We start from the raw sequence: 19036 nt of genomic DNA on the forward strand, positions 1-19036 counted from the left end.
GCAATCTCCACTCACTGCAAGCTCCGCCTCCTGGGTTCGAGCCATTCTCCTGCCTCAGCCTCCTGAGTAGCTGGGACTACAGGTGCCCGCCACCACGCCTAGCTAATTGTTTTTGTATTTTTAGTAGAGACGGGGTTTCACCGTGTTAGCCAGGATGGTCTCGATCTCCCGACCTCAAGTGATCCTCCCGCCTTGGCCTCCCAAAGTGCTGGGATTACAGGCGTGAGCCACCGTGCCCGGCCTGCTGTTTTCTGTTAATGACATCTCCAGTTAGTGAGAGTATGCACGTGTGTGTTCTTTATGAAGAGTATAAATCCAGAGCTTAATGATCCAGAAAATGTACGTATGAAACTCCCTAGATGCTGACCATAATACATGAGCCCCTAATATAGAGATTTATTTGAATCAGATCCTATGCTGGATACAGAGACACTGTGTGTGGCAATGCTTTACAGTATGTAGGAAGCTATGAAATGTTAGTTATTATTGTCCTAATATGCTGGAATTTGCTGCTGAATTAGTTCCCTTGGGTTTTTTTTTTAGTTAACTCCTGATTTTTGCAACTATATAGCCAGGAAATTGCTGTACACCCTTTATCAACAATGCCCAACCCAGGGCAGGCCTGGTGATTGCCCTGGCCCCTACCTTGCAGGCAGAACCATCATCATGTCCACTCACCACATGGACGAGGCCGACCTCCTTGGGGACCGCATTGCCATCATTGCCCAGGGAAGGCTCTACTGCTCAGGCACCCCACTCTTCCTGAAGAACTGCTTTGGCACAGGCTTGTACTTAACCTTGGTGCGCAAGATGAAAAACATCCAGAGCCAAAGGAAAGGCAGTGAGGTAGGTGTCTGCCCAGGGAAGGACCCTGGCCTGGGTGAGAAGGAGCACACAGCACAGAGCTGCCACTCCAGACATGGCTACTCACACAGGCTCTCGCCACCAGAATCAGTGTCTTTGTTCTGGGACCATTTGCAGAAGATTTCGATGAACACATTCTGAAGCCTCCTCCTACAGAGATGCTTTAGCCAAAATGAAACAACTAGCTTTAAATGGTCTGCAAGTATCACATGCCAGATTACACACCAGTTTGGTGCAACATAGAAGTGAGTGTCTTATTCTGTAAGGTTAGGCTGTTTTAAGAGCAATTGGTTAAGCTTCATTTCAACATTAATATTCCCTAATTAAACCTGAATTTCAGTGGTAAGTGAAAACTAAGAAGAGGCCTCCTTGGGTGCTATAACATAAAAATGATGAAGGCAAAAAATACCAACCAGCAGAGACCACTTCAGCACATCAGGAGACCCAGTTTTATGTCTGTGCTGCGAAGTGAACAAACTGTGTCATCCTAGGCAAATTATTTAATTCCTCCTTTTTTTTAATATTTTTTTCTTCTTCACATGGAAAATGAAGCTAATGACCTCTGCTTCTACTTCTTAGGGATGTGAAGATAAATGAGATAAAGTATTATAAATGTGCTCTGGGCTTCTTAAGAACAGGCATTGCTCACATTCAAATGGTCATGATTATGATATGGCAGCATTATTTATGCCTCTGGTTTAAGTGTCTGGCTGCCGCTGGGGTTTCCTGTGTCCATCCGTGGGGAGGGAGGCACAGAATGTCTCCCACAGGCAGAACCTACAGCTGCCACATAATTGATGACAAGCCAAAGGGACCCTTGGAGGTTCTGCTCCTCTCTGTGTGTGACTCACACACTCTCTAGGATAAAATCAAGCGACTACACCCTCAAAATGCTCAGATGAATTAACAGATTAAACAGTGAAGAAAAAAATGTGTTGACTACACTTGGCAGTGAGAAATAAATAAAGCAGGTGGTGACAGCAGCTGGCATCAGGGAGAGGCTGTCATGGAAGGGATGTGCATCTTGTCAGTCATCCCATCCATCTGTTGCAGGGGACCTGCAGCTGCTCGTCTAAGGGTTTCTCCACCACGTGTCCAGCCCACGTCGATGACCTAACTCCAGAACAAGTCCTGGATGGTAAGGACTGGAAGGGCCATACTTGGGTTCCTGTCTGGCAGCCATCTCCCAGTATTGCTGGGTGTGTCCTGTTGTGATGCATTTTAATGGGAGCAAAGAGAACACTGTGTACTTCTGCAGGTCACACAGTTGTTCTTTTGCTTTGAGCTTCTTTCTCCTCTTCCTTCTTCCTTCATTCCCAAAGGGATTTTAAAAGTCATGCACCTAAAGGCCCTCTCCCTTTAATGAGGAATACACTCTGTGCTCTTACCCTTAGTAAGCCTTCATTCCTGGGGTCCCCCTGCCCTGGCTCCAGGCCACATTCCTTAGTGTCTGGGGAGAGCTTCTTCTAGATGTGTGCCATGGCGCCCTCTAGTGGAATCATGGTGATGCACGGCTCTTCCAGTGAACTTGTGGAGTCAGAGATTGCACATGTGGATGGCAAGTCTGGAAATAGCATACACCCCTGTTACACTCCTGATTCTCCCCTCAGCTTCCCAATTTCCCAGTGATTCTCCCTTTAATTAGGATGCACTGAAGCTCTCAGGGGTGCCCCCATCTCCAGGGAGCTGCAGTGGAGAGGCTATCCCCTCTCTACGTGAGAGAATGTGTGAGAAGCGTATTCCCACACAGGAGCAAAACTAAACTTACGTACTGATGCAGGTTAATGAATGGGGAAAGTATCTGCTTATCAAAGAAAAGGCATATTTTTCTATTTAGCACAAACTTTTTCAAATGTTAAGAATTTACTAACTGAGATCTGGTGAAGCAAGAGAACTGGGCAATATTTGCATTGTCCAATCATTACAACTGGAGGGAACATGCCCAGAGAGGCATCATCACTGTTCATGCACCTGCCCTCTCTTTACACTGAGAGACCCTGTGATGAACAGAAAACATCTTTTTAGGATGACATTTCTGGGTCTTTCTCCTAGCCTGCCTTGCTGTGGGTACCTATCTCCCCGCTCTCTGAACCTTGGTCAAGAAGTTTATATTTGTTTTAAATTGATACTAATATGTTAAGTTACTGTGATTTGCCAAAATCAGATTGGAAACAGGGCCTGCGTGGCTGAATGATTCTTTTTTTTAAATTACTTTATTTCTAAATAAAGGTTTTCTTTGTATAGAATCGGGATGCTGTGAATGGTGGGAAATGCAGTAAATAGTTATCCCCAAATAAGAAAGGGAAAATCATTTGAATCCCCAGTTAGCTCCTTGAAAGTCTTTTCACTCAAACACACCCACATACCACACACACACTCACAGACCTCCCTCCCAGATGCCCAAAGCCCTGCTGACCTACAGAGCTACTTCTGGAAAGGCTGACACATGCCTAAGACACAATTCCTGGGAATCCAGCAGCTTTGGGTTCAATTTCCTTCCTAAAAGAACAATGAATATGACCCCTGGAAAGCTGTTAGGGCAGAGCTGCTTCCTTAACGTAAAGGACTCTCCAGCCTCCGTATGAAGTCATCCCAGAGCTAAAGACAATCAAGTCCAACTTGCACATTTGACATAAAGCAAGACTTCCAATCCGGCTAGGCAGAAGGATTTTGGTTGAAAACCATGAAATCCCTTCATATGGATCATTTTTTAAACAACAAAAAAAGAAAAGAACCTACTGGGTGTCCACAACTCTGAGAGCTGCTTTCTGAAGAGTCATGTTTTGAGTCCTGGAATCCCTCTCCCTTTGACCTGCCTCTCAAGACAATGTGCGAGAGAACTCTCTCTTCAAGTGCATGCAAGTGAGGTTTTCACAGTTAGATTTTTAATGTTAAAGTAATACACATTTGTACATAAAATTCAATTCTGACTGTATACATGTGTCAGATAAACAGTTGATACCTGACACTTGTTCACAGTCTATGATACGTACCCCATATCCTACCCTCTCCCCCAGCCTCTCTCCATGGCTTCTCAACCCCCACCTCTGCATTTCCTGTGACCTGAGGATTCAGTTTTGTTTGTGGAGGCAGGTGCAATCCCAAGAGAAACTGTGCAATCTTCTGAGAAGTTAGAGTAGGCATGTGTGTGTGATTTAGGGAAGGTACTTCTCACTCAGCTTGGTCACCGGTTCCAGGTTTGTGTCTTGGGCAAGTCCCCCATAGCTGGGGACAGACCAGAAAAATGAAAACAACTTTGACTTAGCCCTCAAGTTTTCAGTGAATGAGAATGAAAAACAACCATGAGTAAGAGATTTCTTACCGAGATGTTGTAAAGGATAATAATAGCAGCCAGCACTCACCTATGTGCCAGGTATTTCTCTAACTGCTTTGTGTAGTTTGACTCATCCAGTTCTCAAAAACAACAATGAAGTGGATACCAGTATTTTCCCCTTTTCACAGATGAGGAAAGTCGAGTGTGACCCACCCAACGTAACATAGCTTGAGGGGACAGAGCATTTGGTTGAACAGAGGAGGAACTGGCACAGGAAATCTGCATGACCCCCCAACCAGCCTCCGCCCCCAGGTTGCACAGCTAGCTAGTCGGGAGGACTTTGCTTCCGTTTCCCTCTGCCTCTCAATGACGACCTCAGGGCCAACTAAGCTAAAAACAGACTTGATGGAGCATCAGTCCTCTGAAAGAGTCACTGCTGAGATACAAAATACCTCTTCTTCAAAGGGGAAGTGGAGAGAAGTAGGAAATCTGGGTAACCTCACAATCTTCCAGTTTCTGGAAAACAGAGCTGGCATCAGTCTTTTTTCTTGTCCTAGGGGATGTAAATGAGCTGATGGATGTAGTTCTCCACCATGTTCCAGAGGCAAAGCTGGTGGAGTGCATTGGTCAAGAACTTATCTTCCTTCTTCCAAATAAGAACTTCAAGCACAGAGCATATGCCAGCCTTTTCAGAGAGCTGGAGGAGACGCTGGCTGACCTTGGTCTCAGCAGTTTTGGAATTTCTGACACTCCCCTGGAAGAGGTAAAGTAGAGATTCCAGCTGATTTCTGTCAAGTGCCAGAAGTGGCGGTTCTTTGAAAAAGTCTAACATTAGAGCAAAGTTTTGTAAAAGCAAAAAGCCATCGTTCCCCACCCAAGCATAGCAACTATATTTCTGGCATAGTTCCCCCATCTCTGCATGCATACAAATTTTATGTACTTGTGGTTACTGTGTGCTTACGTTTTTGTATTTATAGAAGATGATGTTCTTAGATAGAGTCGTAATGGATTTTCTTCCCATTGTGAAGCAATACCCAACAAAACAGAGTTTGGGTTAGATTTTTCTGAGAATAAGAATGACTAAACAAAATTCTCTCTTTTTTTCTTCTTGACAGATTTTTCTGAAGGTCACGGAGGATTCTGATTCAGGACCTCTGTTTGCGGGTACGGTGCTGGAGCCTGTGGTTTGTTCCCTTCCTCGCCTCCCTCCCAAGTTCTATCTCGAAAGTCTAAGGGGCCGGGCGCAGTGGCTCATGCCTGTAATCCCAGCAATTTGGGAGGCCGAGGCAGATGGACCACCTGAGTTCGAGACCAGCCTGGCCAACATGGTGAAACCCCATCTCTACTAAAAATACAAAAATTAGCTGGGTGTGGTGGCACGCACCTGTAATTCCAGCTACTCGGGAGGCTGAGGCAGGAGAATCACTTGAACCTGGGAGGCAGAGGTTGCAGTGAGCAGAGATTGTGCCACTGCACTGCAGCCTGAGCGACAAGAGCAAAATCCATCTCAAAAAAAAAAAAAAAAGTCTAAGCAAAAAGTCATGAAACAACAAAGCAGGCAAATACTCCTCCATAGTATCTGACTCCCCAGTAGTAGGCATTTTGCATCCTAGATGGCTTTGAGTGACAAAGGAATAACAGGCTGAGTTAGGTCTAGATGGGGACACTTTGGATGAATGGCGATTCTTATGGAGGTCAGGTTGGTAGCTTCATCCCTCAGCTCCTCATGCTGTATCCCCAGTCTCTCAGCCTGCCACGTCATCATCCTCATCTCCTCCTGTCATCTCCACCAGGCCTCTGATCCATCCCTGTCTGCATGAGTGACAGCTGGCAGAGTCCTTAATGTTTATCAAATACAACCCAGATGGCAGTCTCCTGGCCCCTTTGAGATCAACATAAAATCATTTTGAACCCTTATTTAGTGGTCTATGGGCTTTGAAAACATGGGGACCAAAATTCCTGTGGATTCTAGAAGTCTCTCTTCTACATGTGTCAGCCTGGGCACCAACTAGCTCCTTCCATGAACTTTTATCAAACCCACAGCCACACAAAGCATGTGTGAGTGTAGCAGAGTTTACAGCAGAGGGTGGAGGGTGGGGAGATAGATGTGTGGAAGGGTTACCTGCCACACAAACAGAAACCACTTCTGATAGAACACGAGGTGTCCACCCACACTGTAAAATCCTCCCCTGGTACAGGCAAAGCTTTGCAGCGATTCTCCTTTGCTGCCCCTGGGCTCCTAACACCTCCTAAACCACCAGTTACCTCCTTCTTTCCAGTGTGGCATATTTCAGTGTTTTCCTGTTGGAGTGTTTCCTTTCTATGGGGATTCTGCAATCAGCTTTTAAGATAACTTGGTTTTCATCTTTCTTCCTAAGTGATCCCAAACATCTATCTACTATGCCTAGAACTACCAATGGACACATATACTAGCCCAGATATGCTTCAGCCCATCCCAGTACATCACGTGGTGGCCAAAAGATGTAGTCGTCCTGGCACAGTGGGTGTGGGGCAGGAAGCAGTCCTCTCTAGGGGACAGCAGCAATTCACCACAGAACCCAAGTTTCTTTCAAGCTCTGCTGACACAGAAATTGAATAATCTCAGCTCACCCAATGTCAAAGACTCATATTAACCAAGACCAGAATGAAAATATGCTAATTTATATCAGAAGCTTTGCTGGATTCAAGACTTAGGGCCTTTTACCTGTGCAGAATATTCCTTCTTGATAAATAGGCCCTCTCAGGAGAATAAATTACACATCAGAGGACTGTTTAGTCAGCATAGGCATAGAACAGGATGTTCCAAAGATACAGTCAAGGGGAGTGGGTAAGAGTGTAGCCTCTGGAGTGAGGCTGACCAAACATCAAACCTGAGCTTCATAATTTGCAAACTAACTGGCTTTGGGTAAGTACTTAGCCTCTTTGTACCTGCTTCCCCATCTGCAAAATGGAGATAATAATAGCATCTACCTGTAGCATTGTTGAGAGAATTAAGTGAGTTAATGCTTGCCAACTTATAACACAGTATACGATCACTGATTAAGACTTAGCAACTCTAAACTAAATGTTTACAAACCATCTCTTACCTCAAAGCACTTAACATCCATTGTCTTATTTGATTATCACTGTAATCTTATGAAGCAGGCAGGGCAGGGGTCTGCCCCATCTGGGGGGAACTGAGCTCACAGAGGTTGGAGGGTTTGCCTAAAGTCACCCAGGCCACTGGGTCTCACTCTCTGGTCTTAGCTCTGTAATCTAGGATGCTCAATGCCACACTCTCAGCCACTTTTCAGATGGCTAAGTACATTTGTTTCGAGTTAGCTCAGTCTTAGAGGATGACATTTTCTGATCTTGTCTCCAGTGTTTAAATGAACCTGTAGCTGTGCATTGGGGTCACACAATGCATGGCATGGAGAGGGTCTGTGGCTGACTGCCACGGTTACTACGTGAGACCATCATTACAGCAGTTACTACTGTTACTGCCTGAGAACATCATTACAAGACTGAACGAAGGGATCAACATGGAAATGATAACAAAAAAACCAAAGTAACTATTTTAAGGAAAGGCTAGCATCGGGAAGAAGAAGAGAGAAGAAGAGAAGAAGAAAAGGGCTCCCTGCTTCTAATGAGTAAAGGCAGCCCCCTAAGCTTCTGCAGCCCTTCATTATTTATTGGGTAACAGGAGGAAGGAGCAGGAGGTAATGATTGGGTCAGCTGCTTAATTGATCACAGGTTCATGTTGTTACTGACAGATTTCAATTATGCCTAATCATAAGAAACATTTGCGCAGCCTCCAACAAGGGTCAATGCCACTTCTGAAGGGGTGGCTCATAGTCAGTAACTAGAAAGCAGCAGATAGCTAGGGACAAACTGGCGATTCTGAATAGGCCTGGAACCCTTAGCTCTGGCCAGGTCAGTGGGCTCCAGTCAGGATGGAGCCTTCAGGGAGACATCAAAGCTCAGAGGTTTGAGATGATATCAGCCAGCAAAGAGGAGGGGCAGTAGGGATCCTCCCAGAGGGAGGGCCAGCCATAGAAGACATCAAATCTGAGCCCAGATCAGGAGAAGGAGCCTGCAGAACTGGGGCTCTGGCACCGAGAACCTGCAGAACTTCGCCCCTCTGAGTGCAGGTGCCAGGGCTGGGGCTGCCACCCAGCCTTCACATCCCAGGCCTGGCACATCATAGGTAAATGTAGTTGAAAGGATGACTGAGCTGACCCAATTCCCTTTACAACTGTCCTTGTCCTGGGGGACTTGAGGAGGGTTAAGAAAGCAGCTGGGGACCAACCAACAGTCCTCTAGGCTCTCCATGTCCAGCAATAGTTGTTCGGCAAATGAGCATTAATCAGTGACTATAAACTATAGCTTCAACATAACCGACAACTTGCAATGGTTTCTAGAGCATGCTCCCATGTGTTATCTCATTTAAATTTCCAAACCAATTCTGTGAAATGTTCTTTATTTTTTTCTTTTCTTTTTTTTTTTTTTTGAGATAGAGTTTTGCTCTGTCACCCAGGCTGGAATACAGCGGCTCGATCATAGCTCACTGCAGCCTTGACCTCCTGGGCCCAAGGGGTCCTCCCACCTCAGCCTCCCAAGTAGCTGTGACTACAGGCATACGCCACCATGCCTGGCTAATTTCTTTTCTAGTTGTTTGTAGAGACAGGGTCTCCCTATGTTGTACAGGCTGATCTGAAACTCCTGGGGTCAATCAATCCTCCTGGCTTGGCCTCCCAAAGTGCTGGGATTACAGGCATGAGCCACCATGCCTTCATTTTACAGATAAGAAGTCTGAGAAAACTCAGATTTAGGCAGATTGAGTCACTTCCCCAAATTTATGTATCTTGTAAGAATCCATATTCAAACCTCAGTCCCCTAACTCTTAGTTCATTACTTTTTCTACCACTTCTCAGTATCCTCTAAGAATTCAGAAAGAACCACATCGACTCTGATTTTTCATTTGTTTAAGTACACAGGTAATAGGTGAATGTATTTTGTTGTTTAAAAATTCATATAATACACAAAAGGCTAAAGTCTCGCTTCCCACTTCCTCTCCCCTTTCTACCCAACTCTGCCTCCCCAGGGAGAGCTTCTGCTGACAGTCGGTGGACATTCTTTCAGAGTTTTACAATTATGTGTGTGTGTACATAAGATGTCAGTTTTTCTTTGTGTAGGATACATGAATTTTAAACATAAATGTGAGTGTATTACACATATTGACCAGCACCTTAGTTTTTTTGTTTGTTTGTTTTGTTTGTTTTGTGCTGTTTGAGAAGGAGTCTTGCTCTGTCACCCAGGCTGGAGTGCAGTCTTGCAATCTCGGCTCATGCAACCTCCACCTCCTGGGTTCAAGTGATTCTCCTGCCTCAGCCTCCCGAGTAGTTGGGATTACAGGTGCCTGCCACCATGCCTGGCTAATTTTTGTATTTTTGTAGAGAGGGGGTTTCACTATGTAGGTCAAGCTGGTCTCAAACTGCTGACCTCAAATGATCCATCCACCTCAGCCTCCCAAAGTGCTGAGATGACAGGTGTGAGCCTCCGTGCCCAGCCAGTTTTGTTTTTTTATTAACCAAGTTACGTATTTTAAACTTCTCCATGTCAATGCTTTTAGAGCTATTTTGTTCTCTTTAATGTTAATAGAGAATTTTAAGGCAATTTCAGGTGAATCTATACAATTTCTCTGTATAAGTAATTTATACTAGAAATAGATTTTTATAAAGATGATTAAGCTACCAGCCTGGTATTTCATTGCTGACTTAAATGAAGAGGAAAATCAATGCTGTAAGGGGAAAAAAATAGCATTAGAGATCCAGACCTTATAGGCATTTTCCAAATTATTAATTCAATCTCTCAAAACAGGTGGCGCTCAGCAGAAAAGAGAAAACGTCAACCCCCGACACCCCTGCTTGGGTCCCAGAGAGAAGGCTAGACAGACACCCCAGGACTCCAATGTCTGCTCCCCAGGGGCTCCGGCTGCTCACCCAGAGGGCCAGCCTCCCCCAGAGCCAGAGTGCCCAGGCCTGCAGCTCAACACGGGGACACAGCTGGTCCTCCAGCATGTGCAGGCGCTGCTGGTCAAGAGATTCCAACATACCATCCGCAGCCACAAGGACTTCCTGGCGCAGGTACTACTGTCGGTCGGTGTTTAGCTGAGCTCAGTGGCTCCTCTCCCAGCCTTCCCCTCCTCTCCTGAGTGTTCCTTCAGGCATGGGTTATAACTCAGCGAGGAGCACCCTCTTTAGATTCTGCTGGTTTTGTTTCCTGCTTTCCAAACCCTTATTTTGATTCTTGGTAACATGAATCTTCTTTGTAAGTTGGACCTCCCTTAGCAAAGAAAATAGAATAATAGTGAAAATGTTAATATTGTTTTTATTTTTACAGTGAGGGATAAAGTCATGTTTTCATTCATTTTTGCAGTGACCCTACATATCAAAGTCATTGCCCTCTTTTTTCTTTTAATGTTTTTTAATTTAGAAAAAGAAGCTCTGGTTTAAAGAACAGTGAGTCACGTGACTTGCTCTTTGAAATGCCCTTTGAAGTCTGGCTGAACACTGGGCTGCATTCAGATTCTTCAGTGGCCACCAGAACATTCTGTTTTCTTCTGCACATCTTACCTTTGCACACCCTGCTTATTATGTTTCCCCAGAAGCCCAACCCTCTCCACCAGGGGCTGATTAGGAGTCTGCAGGATAAATGTTTAAAAGAATGAAGATGTGTGTGCACGTGCACGTGTGACATCTCCATGCCACAGTCATGTTTATTCCATGTCTATTCTCCCACAGATCGTGCTCCCGGCTACCTTTGTGTTTTTGGCTCTGATGCTTTCTATCGTTATCCCTCCTTTTGGCGAATACCCCGCTTTGACCCTTCACCCCTGGATATATGGGCAGCAGTACACCTTCTTCAGGTGCGCGGACTCGGGGTCACCATTCTCCTCTGTGGGTTTGGGGCACCTGGGTCACATGCTGCTTAGAAGGGCCCTGACCTTCCCACTTCACTGGGACCTTCACCAATGAGAGAGGGGAGGGGTCTTTGGGCTGCCTGCAGAAAGGAACTTAATGTATCTGCCACTGCTTGGAAAGGCGATCCTAGTGGACAGGCAGGACTGCTTGGGAAGGACGAATGGGGAAAGGAATGCAAAGCTTAGGTGAGTGGGTTGAAGCGCCATCTTTTTGAGGCATAGGTGACATGCCATCAGACCACTGCGAGTGTTCGGGCAGCCTACCGCACTCCCAGGAGAGCTAGCGCCATCCCAAGGCAGCATTCAGTGCCTCCAATACATACCTGGCACACAGCAGCTATCCAGTAAAGGCTCTGAGTTGCATGTTGTTGGCACGCGTCTGCTCCGTCCCAGTCACATGTCTCACTCTGTCTAGCATGGATGAACCGGGCAGTGAGCAGTTCACGGTACTTGCAGACGTCCTCCTGAATAAGCCAGGCTTTGGCAACCGCTGCCTGAAGGAAGGGTGGCTTCCGTAAGTGCCTACGCGCCCCTGTCCTAAGAAGACTAGCTCCCCTGGGAGGACCCGACGGTGGGTTCAAGATGGCAGGCGTTGGGGAGGCCCCACTCAATCCTGCTCTGCTGGTCACTTCCATGTCTCTGACCAGCACTCCCCCAACCTCTCCTTCCACACTTGTGTGCGGGGACATTCACTACCTCCTAGGAAGCCCCCGCACCACTGGACAGCTCTATATTTCTCAGCATAGAAGTTCTATGTTGAGTTGACAGATGATTCCCCATAACTTATTTGAAAGGCCTCTGAGCAGGGAGGGAGGGAAATAGGGTTATGCTATTGTGTGATTGGGCCTTGAATGGTGTGAGTGACACAGTGGCCAGTACTTTGTGATAGTTGTAAGTCTGGAGAAGAGAGTTAGCAAAGGCCATTGACATCCACCAGGAATCCTAAAAGTTCAATATAATTTTAACTTTTCTCCCTCAGTCTTTTTCAAAGCTGTCAATAAGGACCAAAACAGACTAATTTCAAATTCCTCTTTTGGTTGCTGTGTCTCTCAACAGCTAGAGCTGCTAGGAATAAAAAGGGAGACAAAACGATCCACAAGCTAGAGATGGTTATTCCCCAGCCCCACACCTAGTCAGTCACAAAACCCTAGTTTTGATATTGCTTGAGCGGAAACCAGCCTCCAAGAGAAGAAGAAGAAAGGGCCTGGGTCTAAAGAGGAGGAGGAAAGGGTTGGGCGCGATTTCTTATGCCTAGGGATTTGTCAGCAACTTTGGGGCTGATTATGGAATATTTTCTTGTCTTCCATGAGGGAGTACCCCTGTGGCAACTCAACACCCTGGAAGACTCCTTCTGTGTCCCCAAACATCACCCAGCTGTTCCAGAAGCAGAAATGGACACAGGCCAACCCTTCACCATCCTGCAGGTGCAGCACCAGGGAGAAGCTCACCATGCTGCCAGAGTGCCCCGAGGGTGCCGGGGGCCTCCCGCCCCCCCAGGTACCTGACCCCCAAACTACGGGGCCCCAGGTCTGCCTGCCACAGAGGGACTAGGGGAGTCCCTGGTATCTCCTGAGTCTCTCACAAACTAAAATTTCAAACTGGCAGTTGAGTACGGGACTAAACCAAACTCCTTGCACCCTCTGGGAAGGGCTCCCCACAGGGCGCTGTGGCTGCCAACTGGAGGAAGCCACTCACCAAAAGCTTCATTTTCCACCAGATACTTCCTATTTGATCTAGTAGAAAAAATGTGTTTAAGCACTAAAAAAAATTAAACAAGTCATATGTGCTCATTATAGAAAAATTAGAAAACACAGGTAAGTCAGAAGGAAAAAAATCATCACTTGGATATAACCACAGATAATGTTTGGTTTGGAGCCACCCAAACAGATTATATTCCAAATATTGTCTTGAAATCTGATTTACTGCATAATTTACTATGAACATGCATCCATGTCAATAAATAGACATCTGCATCACTTTTAATATCTGTATATTATCCCATTGTTTGAATTTCCTTTTTTTTTTTTTTGAGACAGAGTCTCTCTCTGTCACCCAGGTTGCAGTGCAGCGGTGTGATCTCGGCTCACTGCAACCTCTGCCTCCCAGGTTCAATTCTTGTGCCTCAGCCCCGCCGAGTAGTAGGGATTACAGGCACGCACCATCATGCCCGGCTAATTTTTTTGGTAGTTTTAGTACAGACGGGGTTTTACCATGTTGGCCAGGCTGGTGTTGAACTCCTGGCCTCAAGTGATCTACCCACCTCTGCCTCCCAGAGTGCTAGGATTACAAGCGTCAGCCACTGCTCCTGGCCTAAAGTTACTTTAAATTAACTGATCTCCCATTATTGGCCACTTAGGTTTTTTAGTTTTCACCATTATAAGCAACGCTATGATGTACATTCAAATGCAAATGTGTTTACACACTTATTAACAGTCTTAATTAAGAAGCTCTCCATGTGCTGTGTCTCTAGCATCTGCAGGTATGTACACAAATACATGCACAGCCAGCATCCATCTTTTGCAGGGACATTAATGATCTTGGCTCTGAGCAGCACCCTGTCCTGGGAGTTCTAAAGTCCGGAACAGATTACAGTGAGCATCTCCTGGGGGATTTAGAGACATCAAAGAAGGCTGTGTCCCTGGTTGATAATGGGCCTCCCAGCTGACTTGCCAGGGCTGGGCCTTAGACGGCCCTGTCCAATGATTTGTCGATGAATAAACTGTTCCCAAACAGGCTATGCAGTTCAGTGGAAAAGCACAGGTATGGGACACGGAGAGCCCCAGGTGGGCTACTTGACCTCTCTGAACCTTAATTTTATCACCTGTGAATTGGGAATAACTGCTTATTTCATAATATTATTGTGAGGATTTAATGAAATCATGTGGGCAAGGAATTATTTAGAATTAGATTCAACTCAAGTGATGACAACCCCAAACTAACAGCAGATAAAACAAGACACAACTTGTTTCTCACTCATCTAAAAGTCTACGTGGGTGGTGCATGATGTTCTATTCTCTTTCTCCTCCACACTAAACAGGCCTCAGCCTCATCAGCCAATAAGGCAGGAGCTGCCTTCCAGGCAGCAGAATGGAAGAAGGATGAAGCAAAACAGAGGGCAGAGTGTGCACATGTGCTATGTTTAGGGAAGGTTTTCTGAAGTTCCCACATAGTACTTCCACTTACAAACCCAACAAAAAAGGCTATGGCTAAGGCAGCAGGGAGGAGCAAATAACGGGAGCAACTAGATTTTGCCACAGCACCTATCACAGTCTGGTTTATAAATGGTTCTATGCCAAGAACACCCGATCCCTGCTCTTTTTTATATTCTAAAGCATGTATCTTTATATTTCTCAAGCAATATTTTCTCTCTTTGAATCACAGCTCATCCGCTGCATCATAGGGATCCCAAAAGAAGGACCCGAGGAGCTTGTCTCAGTCCTCTGTGCCCCAAGAGGAAGCTTTGCTTGTTTGCTTTGCTGTCAATGCTGAGGGCTCCTGTGGCTGCCTCCACTCAAAACCCTCCAGCATCAGGACGTCAAGGCTGTGATACTGTACCCTGAGCTCTTGGCCAGGGCGAGGGAGGGGAGGCCAAGCCTACCTACATGGTGTTTCATTTCCTAAACGAACCCTTACTTCCACGCTGTCTGTCCAGCTTAGAAACTTATTTTCAGTAGTGTTGGTCCTTGGTCCCTGGACAAAATGTAACAGCCAAAGTCCTGGAAAAAGGCAAGCCAGTTCCTGCCATTTTCTTTCACTTCTGCATTTCCTCACTATTATACATGCCTTCCATTGGAGCAAAACTGAATGTCACGCATATGCACAGGAGCTGTGCGCGCTCTGTCTCTCTCACTCACTCTTTTTCTCTCTCTTTCTATCTCAATCTGTCTCTATCTCTTACTCTTTATCTCTCAATCTCTCTCTCACTCTTTCTCTCTCACTCTTTCTTTCTCTCAATCTCTTTCTCATTCTCTCTCAATCTTTCTCTCTCTCTCTCTTTCTCACACACACACTCACAAACCCACACTCTTATTCACATCTGCTCACCCTAGCCACTCAAACACAATCCCTCATTCAGCCTGGAATAAGTCCAGAGGGTGTGGGCCTGATTCAGAGACAATCAGTTGTTCTCATCTGGGAAATGGGGCAATGTGGTCATCTCTAGGGACCCTCCCTGCTCTAACATTCTTTGAATGTGGTGGGTCCTGAGGTGGAAGCACTCTGTCCCTGACTTCTAGTATATGTGGAGATAGGGTTACACAAATATTTTATTGGGCAGAACTTTTATAAAACAATTTATCATAAGCTATCCCAGCCAGCAGCAATTTTTCCAACCTGGATTCCACCAGGGGAGCTTGGCAGGTGTCTGAGTGCCACTTTCAGCTTGAGAAGCAGGTGACTCAGTGAAAAGAGCAAGGAGGAGACAGAGGCAGATTCAGTTCCTAGGCCCTGGGCCACCCACCTGCAAGTTTGCAGCCCAGTCAGTGCAAGTCAGCTAACTGTTCTGAACCTCAGTTTCTCTGTCTGTAAATTAAGCTAAAAATTCTTCTTTCAAAGAGTGTCAGGATGAAGTGAGATCATGTATGTAGGGCATTTAACATAGTGCCCGACACACAGGGAGCATTCGGTAGGTGCCAGCTCTCCTCCTGGCAGGAGAGAGAGAAACAAGGTGAAAAGAGTGAATTAAAGAAGAGGAAAGTCAAATGGGAAAACAGGTGGAGGAGATAGAAAGTGTATGAAAAGGAAAGAATGGTGCGCAATAACGGCGGTGTAATGCCACCAAAATCCCCTCAACTACTTCTGGGCAGCACCCTTGACAGAGTGAATGCTTTTATGAGAATGTTAAGTGGAATGTGTTCCCAGATTTGCAGTAATATTGCCACCTGGTGGACAAACCCATGCACCTTTGAATTTTCTAAAATATTTCGATGAACTAGCTTCCAGTCCTAGATGTATTTTGAAAGTGATTTGTAAATTGTAAGGCACTATTCAAATTCTTTCATTAATGTCACAAATCAACTGTGTCATCTGTATGCCACGCACTATTCTGGGTGCTGGTGACACAACAGCTCACAAATCAGGCAAAGTTCCTGCTCTCACCAAAATGATATCCTACGGGGGATTACAGATACAAATACGTAAACAGATCCATCAGGAGGAAACTCTCAGATGGAAATGAGAGCTATGAAGATAACACAACAGTACATGACAATACAGAGTGACTGGAAACAGGAACATTTCTCCGAGGAATAAAATTTGAAGCGAGCCATGAGAGGGTCTACAGGTAGAGTTCCCAGGCAGAGTGAACAGCCAAGCACAAAGCTGCGCCAGGAGAGAGAGGTGCTCGCTGAGAGACAGGGAGGGGAGTGTGGCAGGTGAGCTCAGAGAGGGGCAGGGCCACACACATCGGCCACATGGGCCTTGGTAGTGAGTCGAGATTTGATCCCAGGGTTTATTGGAGTGGATAAGTAAGCAAGGTGACTGAGGTGCTCGGGTTTACATTTTTATGGTTCAAGCTGGCTGCTAGGTGGAAAACGGAAGTTGGCAGACCAAGGACAGAATCAGGCAGACCCGTGTGGAAGTTTCTCTAGTGGTCTAGGTGGTGGCTTGGGTAGCGTGGCAGTACTGGAGCTGGAGAAACGCAGATGGAGTGGAGATTTGTTTTGGAGTGACGCCATTCTGTCTTGTCAATGGATTGGCAGAAAAAGAGGCATCAAAGATGTTACACATCATTGAAGTGGGAACTAGGGAGATGCCAGTACTTTATTTAGTATTTTCTCAGCAGCTCAATTCATAAATAATTTTTGGAAGAGAACAAGCAGTTTCACAAACTACTTGTAAGTCCTCAAGTTCCAAGGTAATTAACGTGGGTGTCTCATTGCCTCAGAGAACACAGCGCAGCACGGAAATTCTACAAGACCTGACGGACAGGAACATCTCCGACTTCTTGGTAAAAACGTACCCTGCTCTTATAAGAAGCAGGTAAGAAGAAATCCTTTTATGCTTTTTATCCTGGCTCCCTGTAGAAGATATTAACTAGGGACAGAAGATAATTTTCTCTCTCAATTTATGTATGATCAGGGCAGTAGATTTTTTCTTTTTTATCTGATTTGAGGGACCCATTCAACATAAAAAGCAATTGAGGCGCATACAAGTAAAACGTTACTTAAGATTAATTCTTTTTTTGTTGTTTGTTTGTTTTTACATTTAGGGCAAGCAGTCTTAAATTTTAACCCACGTATTATTAAAAGTTATATCAGAAGACCATAGAAGTTATTCAAAAATGCAGCCACATATTTTAACTAGTTAAAAGAGAGAGTAAAAATTTGGAGGGAGGTGGAGGAGTATAGGGGAAAAGGTAGAAGAAAAAGAGAAAATAAGTAAGTGGCAAAAAAGAGAAAGGAAAAAGATAGGGTGGGAAAGAGGCAGCGGGATAGTGTCTGAGTCCAGCACACGCCAGGGTGAGCCAGGTCAACTGCAGCTGTCATATTCTAACTGTGAATTATCATCTGTGATCACTGCCCTTTGAGATGCCAATGAACTTTTCAAGAAATATCTAGTTCTCTTGGCTCTCCAGCTGTTCTTATCAGCCCCATCCAGGATGGAACAGCTTTGGCAGCCCGTATCAGAACAAGCAGCTTGACAGGGGCATGCAATGCCAGGAGAGAGGATCCTAAGGAAGTGTGGTCCAGTCCACACAGGCTCTGGGGCTTTAAGATAAAACCTCCTGTCTAACTTTAGTAGGACTTTCTGTTGCTTCACCTGCCAGAGCCCTGAACGAGGGATAAATTGACTTAATTAACTAGAACACACTGCAAATGGTGAAAGCATTTAGCAAAACAAAGAATGCCATCCAAGCCCCAAAATAAAAGCAGAATAAATAGAATGCAATAAACAGCAACCATCCCAAACTGAGTTCTCAGCAGCAAATCTACAGTATGAAATTTTGGATTTTGTGCGTGTGTGCTTAAAGGTTGATGACAATGACAGTTCATGGGATTGAGCTCTGGGGTCCAGAGTTGGCATCTGTTCATTTCCCATTTTGTCATTTTACCCTTGATTGACTGAATGTCAGTGCCTTAACTTTGGGCTGTGGAGTGAGTCGGAACTCCCCCGAGGTGTGCAGGTGGTTGTTAGAGTCTCATTTGTGCAGGGTGGAAGACAGGAGGGCTGCAGCCTTCATTCCACACTGACATGGTCATTGCCGTGTGTTCTGGGTCCAGATCAGGCATATTGACCTGACATATGACCTGACAACAGGACCACTCAGAAAGTCCAGCATGCGGGATATGATTTGGAGAGCCAGTGGGGGAAATCATAGGTCCTTTCTCTGCATGTGTATTCAGGCAATGTCCCAGGGCTGGGCGGCTTCCGCGTTGCTTGGATATCGGAAAATGCAAAAATGCCCCTGAAGACTGAGACTTCAGTCTTCAAAATGAATGTTTGGGAAAGAAAGTTAACGGCACTGCTGTACTTGTGGTATTCATTGCATTATTTTATTTTGGCTTTCAGCTTAAAGAGCAAATTCTGGGTCAATGAACAGAGGTAAGAAACTATTTTTATCAGAATTAAAATCTCAGATTGATTCATTGTTGAAATAATTGCACACTTTTAAAAGGCACACCTCACAGCCATGAGGAGGGGCTGTTCTGTATGTGCTCAGGAAGTCACAAGACACGTCCTGAAGAATATGTGGCTAGGGACATCCCAGACTCAGAAGACACTCAGTGGTGCCTCTTCTTGGAGGACATAAGTGGGGGTGGCATTCCCTGATGAGGCGTTTCAGAGCATTCTCACCCAAAAAAAGCTTCTAAAACCTCCAAGTATATAACAGTGTATAATACTCCAACAAGAGGGCCTTGTAGCCTAAACCCGGGACACTCCTTGGCCCATTCCTTTTAAGCTTCAGGGAGTGTAGGCCAGCCCCAGACTCACGCCAT

The 19036-nt window shown here is 45.5% G+C and overlaps 1 protein-coding gene across 2 annotated transcripts in view; it reads left to right on the top strand.

The window, feature by feature from the left end:
* The window catches only part of ABCA4 (ATP binding cassette subfamily A member 4), a 128690-nt gene that overhangs the window by 79468 nt on the left and 30186 nt on the right, over window positions 1-19036 (top strand). For both annotated transcript variants that reach the window (XM_004026159.5, XM_063696883.1), the window contains 10 exons: window positions 653-846; window positions 1918-2002; window positions 4696-4901; window positions 5254-5302; window positions 9998-10263; window positions 10921-11045; window positions 11515-11613; window positions 12410-12596; window positions 16984-17078; window positions 18609-18641. In XM_004026159.5, the coding sequence (XP_004026208.4) occupies window positions 653-846; window positions 1918-2002; window positions 4696-4901; window positions 5254-5302; window positions 9998-10263; window positions 10921-11045; window positions 11515-11613; window positions 12410-12596; window positions 16984-17078; window positions 18609-18641 (1339 nt within the window). The remainder of the gene's footprint in view (window positions 1-652; window positions 847-1917; window positions 2003-4695; window positions 4902-5253; window positions 5303-9997; window positions 10264-10920; window positions 11046-11514; window positions 11614-12409; window positions 12597-16983; window positions 17079-18608; window positions 18642-19036) is intronic.

The sequence above is a fragment of the Gorilla gorilla genome, chromosome 1 (assembly GCF_029281585.2).
Source record: "Gorilla gorilla gorilla isolate KB3781 chromosome 1, NHGRI_mGorGor1-v2.1_pri, whole genome shotgun sequence".
NCBI lineage: Eukaryota > Metazoa > Chordata > Mammalia > Primates > Hominidae > Gorilla > Gorilla gorilla.